At 32.6% G+C, this 7,446-nt stretch overlaps 1 protein-coding gene across 1 annotated transcript; it reads right to left on the bottom strand.

Moving 5' to 3' along the window:
- Positions 1-705: 705 nt before the first annotated feature.
- LOC122597855 lies at positions 706-2,951 on the bottom strand. The gene is made up of 2 exons (XM_043770433.1): positions 2,482-2,951; positions 706-1,031 (listed from the first exon to the last, which is right to left on the bottom strand). The coding sequence occupies exon 1, from the start codon at positions 2,880-2,882 to the stop codon at positions 2,487-2,489; it is 396 nt and encodes a 131-aa protein (XP_043626368.1). The 5' UTR covers positions 2,883-2,951; the 3' UTR covers positions 706-1,031; positions 2,482-2,486.
- Positions 2,952-7,446: the final 4,495 nt, after the last annotated feature.

The raw sequence follows: 7,446 nt of genomic DNA, 5'->3' as shown, positions 1-7,446 counted from the left end.
CCTTATTACTAATCGCAATCACATGTGTTTATGAGTAATATCTACCAACACACTCCTCGTGTTACTCCCTCGCAGCAGAAATGTAATCCTTCCCGGCATCAACATCAAATACTTACTCCCAATCACCAGATTTTCCTACTTTCTCCCATTCACAATCCCTCGACCACACCAAAGCTCAACTTATTTGACTGAAAAAATGACTTATAACTGAACCAAATCACAAATGCCTTACGTTTTTCCATATGAGAGCCGCCATCCCCGACAAAAGTTCTAGCTGTTCTGGTTCTCAAACAAACTATCATAACATACAGAATGTACCTACAGGCTACAGTTTCACAACGGTATCTGACTTTAGAAGGAAGTTTTGCTTATAACCAAGTATCAACTTTTGCTAGAACTTTTTAGCTTATGAGTTGTATAAGGTCTTTGAAATGCTGTTTAAAAAAATCGAGGTTTTTCAAATAAGCACCTCTCATATGGCTTTCTCGAAAACAGCTGTTTTTTTTTGTTATCAAATAAGCTCATAACCCACATGTATAAGCTGTCTAGCAAAATTGTCTTGAGATCCCACAAAATTCCAAACTACTACAAGTTACAGCATAGCTATCTATCACAATCATCACAAATTATCCTTGCTTGTGAATTGTGATATCGCTCAATAAAACTTTTTTCAGAGCTTTATCAAACATAATCTACATTCTACAATACAAATTCAACTGTTACTGCTTTTATTGATGTATAAGTAGACAAAGGTTAATCCAGGTAAACACTACATAAATGAAAAAAAAGGACCTAACAATGAAAAAACCTCAACAAACAGCATAAGCAAAAGTTGAGATAGTTGCATCGAATGTCAAAACATGAACAACTAACAGAGCAAAGTTTTAGGCAAAAGTGCATAAACAAGCTGACTTACAAAAGTGAATTAATAACGTCTTTGTTGGCTTTCATATTACACTATACAAGTAGAGACTAGTGAAGGTTCTTCCTTTTTTTGAGCTTCTCCTCATAGTTTGTAACAACGCTCACATCTGCATGATAGACATTTTGATATGTATAAGATGTAGCCGATCTTTCATTAAATTAACAGTCGTTAGGACAGAAAAGCATGTTTGTCTGGTAACCAAACTCTTTCCTTTTTAAAAATAGAAATTCAGCTTTTGCATTACATTGTATACCAGAAAACCATTCAATGAAGCCAATCAATGAAGTGCACAATAACTTCAGAAGGTCTAATTAGTGACATGACAAACAAAAACTATAATCTCACTTAAGCAACAAAGCTCAAGTCCAGTAAGTTATAAGCAAGTGGTTGTCATTAGTTGTGATACTAAATTACTGATAATGACCAAACAGATAAATTCACCATTAAAAACTTTCCGAAAGAAAACTTTGAAATCTACAAGCACCATTAGATATTTGCTATCATTTCCAGAACCAAGAAAAAGAATGATTCGGTACTAGAAAAACCAAAATTGGTTTCGAGTATGACATAGTCAACAGTGTCTTTTTAACGCAAGTCCTAAAGCATATACCTTCATCTAAGAGATTTGAATGTGAACATCATTAGAAGAGTTGGTTTACCCCTAAAGGCTAAAATATATACCGTAATCTAGAAAAGTTGGTCTAGCTCTCGTTATGAATCCTGTTGTTAATTTCGTATATGGGATCCAGCATAATCAATGTACAAAACAGAACAAGCAAAAACTGAAATTTAGAAACACACTGTTATAAATATAAGACATTTAAGGAAAAAAATCATGGACAGACATATACCAAGACCATGTAAATGATGAAAATTCTTAAACTTTAGGACTTGTTAAGATTCCCCCTTTGACCCCAAGAACTTGATTGATTACCAAATGCACGGTTAAAATTGTACATGTGACAAAGGCATAAAACTATTCAAAATTGTAAAGCAAAAATAGGTAGTTGTCGACATTTTAGGATCCTAAATTATTCAGCCAACGGCATAAAACTACTCAAAGTACACAGAAACACAAATATCATGTTAAATTCCCGACATTGCTCTACTTCAAACAACTTGCGATATCATATAGAGCATGTTAAAACCTTGCAAAAACAGACTAAAACTACCATAAAATCCGCTTCATCCGTTTCCAGTAACAATGACACGGCCCAAGACTACTAACTAGGCCAAAATTTCCCTTTTACTAGATGGTACTCAATTACTACTTCAATTCTCTAAAGGAGGTCACACACAATTAATTTCGGGATTTTATATAAGCGGGCCCATCCGCACCAGCCAGACGGCTGGTGGTTTGGAGTGTCTGGTTTGCTTATTTACATAAATAGTTAAATAAGCAACCCAAACACCCCCTCTAACCGGTCCCACGAGTCTCGTGGGATTTCCGGGGTTATCATATACTCTATAATTATAATAATCAATACAATCAAATACCTTAAAAGATATTAAAATTATAAACCAATAAATATGTAAGAAAGTAAATAAAGACTCACTAGATTTAAGGCCGGGGATTTGGGTTAGCAGAATCAGTAGAGTTAGTGGTTTTGGAATCAGAAACGTCGTCGTTTTGAGGAGAATGAAAAGAAGGAATAGGATTTTCTCCCTTAATAACCCAGCCAAGAGCAAAGAAAGAAAGGCCAGCAAGAATAGCAGTGCCCCAAGCGTGTGAATACCATTTACTGTATTGTCTGATTGCGAATTTCCATTGTTCTCTTAAAGTTGCTGCATCTGGGTTTGTTATTTCAGGTGGGTTTGGGTAATGTTTATTATTATTATTCGATGTTGGTTTGAAATGGTTGCTGATTTGACTTGGGAATTTGGTCGGCTGAGGAGGTGTCGGTGGGTTTGTTGGCGGTGGGTTTTGACGGTGGTGGTGGTGATCATCTTCTGTCATAGTTCTGCTGCTTGGTTTCAGCTTGGAGAGTGTGAGTGTGTGACAGTGATCTTATAAGTCATTTGTAAAAAGGGAAAATTAAAATGGAAAATATAGGGGCCACGGCCAGGGGATAAGTTATACCGGTGCCGCATGAAACGAAACGGCGATAACGGTGCGGTTATTATTATTTTTTTTAACGATGGTAACTGGATTTAGCGGCATGCTTCTTTATCGTCCCATCGTCCGGTAGAGATCGATCACGTCACTAGCACAGTCAATTGACGTAAAAGCAATTTCATTGTAGTAGAAGATGTGATGAATGTTGCGGTGAGATATGAAAGGGGGAGGAGGAAGACGAATTTTGAGTTAGCGTTTTTGTTATGTATTTCTGCGTGGGGGAGAATAGAAGTTGAATTTTTTTTAAGGACAATTTAGTCACAGTTTATATAATGAAAGTAAAAATGTATTAAAATGAAGGGTAAATGTGTCATTTCATGTTCTTAAAATTAATGGGATGGAACATTTATTTTATAAAGGTATATAGATACAAGTTATATGATGTTTTCCTTACAAAACTTAAATTCAAGGAAGCGCTATGTAACATGTATGAAAATTAATGTAAGTATACCACCATGAAAAATAACATGTATGAAAATCCAAACCTGACACAGATGGAAAATTGTATATCGATTATCTAATAGTGTCATTGTTCATGAAAGTGAATGAAATCTAGTTTATAAACAAAAGAAAATGTTATCCAAATGAACTGATTCAACATTATATTGTAAAAAAAAAAATTTTTTTTAATATCTAATCAGTCATTATTAATTCCATCACTCCCTCGTTGTTGAAAAATAAACAGATCCTCAATTTGAAATTAATGAATTATCTTACTCCAATATATATATATATATATATATAGGTAGACAGTCATCATTAATTCCATCATCCCCTCGTTGTTGAAAAATAATTAATGAATTATCCTACTCCAATATATATATATAGGTAGATGTGAATATATAGGAAATATTCATAAAGCAAGAATTAAAGATGAAAAATAACTATTAAAAGGAAAAAGAGATCAAAAATCCTGATTAATTACTTGAGCAACGAAAGAAAAGAGTATGAGATGTGATAATATTTTTTCGATTGATGATGTTTATAAGTACTTGGATTACACAAAAGTCACTGAGAAGAAAAGAGCAAAGTTGGACTGCAAAGAGGAGCAATTTGGTTTTGGACTTTGGATCTTCAAATGTGTTGGTCACGTGATTTTTGTTTATATACCCCTTTGAATTTTGATTTTAAGTAGCACAAAGGTGAAGATTTGTTTTCTCCGTGTATATTTTTTTGCTTTGAAATTTCAGAAAAATGCAATTCCACACCAAAATAGGAGAAATCTCATTACATATAAAAGCATTTTTTGAGAATTAAGATTCTCCGTGTTCAATTTTTTTTTCTCTACCAAACGTGGGAAATGAAACCATTTCCATTTCTCAGGATTTATTTTCCCCAACCAAACACGCCCTTATACTATTTTGCTATGGGATGCAGTTAATTATATCATTTTTGGAGAAAATTACTGATGTGCGAAATCTAGCTTTAAATTTATAAACACGATTTACCGAAAATACTGACTACTACACACTCACAGGCAGTGTACCTGATCGCATGCAGTATAGTTAAAACTGGTAATCCGAGATCGTTCGCAAGGACTTAAATAAGCAATTGTAAACATTAAATGATTCAAGTAAAATATGGGGGGTTTTTGTGGCCGAATTGCCACGTTGCAAGTAGTTAGTTTGAAAAGTCAGTAATCCCAAAGGATTAATCGAAAGAGAAGTTTGTTGTTGAAAACAATAATTTAAAGGTCACCCATCTTGATTTCGCTCAACAGAATGTTAGGATTGCACTTTTGATGAAGTTCAACTTCAATTTAGTGATTAAATGACCGAGATTCAAGTTAATCGCTAACCCCGTACCCGTCAAGTTAACAACTTATTCGACTCTCTTGTATAAACTGGTTTCATTATTAAGACCGGTACCCCGAGACGCCTTTTTATAACTTCCCTAGTTTAACAATGGTTTTGATCATTTCAGATAACAATTTTGCCTATCGATTGTACCTAACCGTCAACCCGTTAATTCTTATCAAATATTGATTACCCTCTACCGTACTCGTCATAGAACCAATTGCTTCTAACCAAGCAATCAAAATAACTTATACCCAAATCCTAGTCGTCACTAAGCAATGAATACAAATTATCCGCAATCAATAATTGAATAACAAAGAATTAATAGATTAAGTTCACGACAAAATGTTAAATCAAATCACTTGAATTAATAAATATTGTGCAATCTCTACATAATGTCTCACTCCATCAAGATGGATGAAAAGGCGATTAGCCACTCATATTAAAATACGAATAACAAATCAAATAGAAAGAATTCATCGTTACCGAATACAAAGGATTGAACGGAAATAACGAGAATAATCCAATCGTAATATCGATCTTCAATGGTAGAAGAACTGATGAAAAGTCTTCTTTTTGATCCTCAAAAACGGCTGGAAAAGATGGAATAGGGTTTTGGAATGAAAAACAAGCTATTTATATGTTTCCAAAAATTTTATGCAGAATCGTCCTTAAGCTGCGTGGCAGCTTATAAGCTGCGGCGCAGCTCCCTTTGACCGCCGTTGACTATTTGACTTTCCTTGACTTCGCCTGGGACACAACTAGAGGGGTTGCTGCGCAACTTGAGTCTTCTGCTTCACAGCTGCGTGGCAGCTTATAAGCTGTTGCTCAGCTTGACTTGATTCAAGTTTGACTTTTGTTGACTTTCACCAAACTTCATCCAAACGTCCCGGTAATCAGCCGTAAGCACTTATTTACTTCAAGAATGTCGTTTTCTTCAGAAATACGTTCAAGTATCTGCTATTAACCTGAAACATTAACAAATACCATAAACGCACTAATTGTATATGAAAACGACTCGTTAAACATGCTAACTTAACTATATAGACCGTGGGAAATGGGTATAAAATTCGACATATCAATTACCTTGAAAATCAGGGACATTTTTGTAATACATCAATCATCTATATAATATGTGTGTGTGACTGCATTTATGAACTTTGCAGTCAATTGCATATTTGATTTTCCTTAAACATATCGGCTTACTAAACACTATGTTATTGAGTTTCTTTTAGAGAAAAAACAAAGAATACGAAGGATGCATGTTCTTGAGTTTCTTGTTTTAACATAGAAAAAAAAATTGGAATGAGAAGATTTTAGAGAATAATTTAGTTGATTTTATTTTTTAAAAAAATGTTTTCTTTCATATATATATATATATTTGGAATGATTTGAAAGAAAACAAGTTTCATTCTAATCTTTCTTTTTTCTTTACAAGCTAAATTTGCGAACAGAGTGTAAGTTTGGTGTATAGGTAAGGTTTGACCTTGGGAAATGAAAATTTTATAACAAATTTTAATCATTTCCATCTATACATGTTTTATACAATTGTTGTGCAGTATAATATGTACATTTATTGTGGATTGCTTAAATATGTAGTAGATTTATCATTACCCTTACATATTTCATCAGACTCTAGTCTCGAGCCCGCACAATGTAGTGACAATGATTTACGATGAAAGATACTGTAATGACGATAATTTACAATGTGATACTTGTATTATGTTATTTAGAACTTTTGTTGTTCGTTTTAAATGTATACAACCTTTTTTAAAAATTTATCAAAATTACGGTTTGATGTCCATTTGTATAGGTTGAAATCGGAGGGGGTATTTTGGGAGTATTAAGTGTATGGTTGAGAGAGAGATGCTCAATGTGTAGGGATAATTGAGGTATTTCAAAATTCAAAGTCTTAATTAGATAATTGAGACATTTCAAAGTCTGAATTATGCAAAGAGAGAGAGTTGAATTTGTTTTATAAGAGATTAAGATAAGATAAGATAAGATAAGGTAAAATAAGATATGGGAAAATCCAATTTGTAGTTGACTCTTGACTGCAAAGTTAATAGATTCCGTCACACATATATATCATATAAATGATTGATATATTACAAAAATGTACCCTGATTTCAAAGTATTCACCAAAAAATTGATGCAGTTAATTGCTAAGCCCATATGATATTACTTATATTTGGGTTTTATTGAATTTTTTTCCATTGAAATGATCAACTTTTTTGCTATATGTATCTATAACTCTTATAAAAAAGTAATTAACCAAGCTTTTTAAAGTCCTCTTGCAATCTAAAACTATATTGAAAAAATGCCACATAGGATTTTATCTTATGTGTCAACTCCATATTTTTTTCAAAAATAAACTATATATTTAAAAAAAAAAATGAACTTATATACATATTAATTAATTAATAATTAATAAATAAATAAATATATTGTAGAAATCTAAGATCTTCTCTTTAACTAAAAAATCACGTCTATACCTAATGATATTTCATTATATTTTTTATTCAACATTACATAAAGTTCTTTTCCTTTTTTTCTTATGATAATTATATGAAAGTTTTCAAAACTATATGAATATACAAAAATAAAAC

Source organism: Erigeron canadensis, chromosome 4 (assembly GCF_010389155.1).
Source record: "Erigeron canadensis isolate Cc75 chromosome 4, C_canadensis_v1, whole genome shotgun sequence".
NCBI classification, from domain to species: Eukaryota; Viridiplantae; Streptophyta; class Magnoliopsida; order Asterales; family Asteraceae; genus Erigeron; species Erigeron canadensis.
Note: the sequence above shows the minus strand (reverse complement) of the source record. Positions and strands in the feature narration are given on the sequence as shown.

Excerpts from the sequence above, each read along its gene's own strand:
- LOC122597855 (XM_043770433.1), bottom strand. The coding sequence starts at position 2,882 with ATGACAGAAGATGATCACCACCACCACCGTCAAAACCCACCGCCAACA.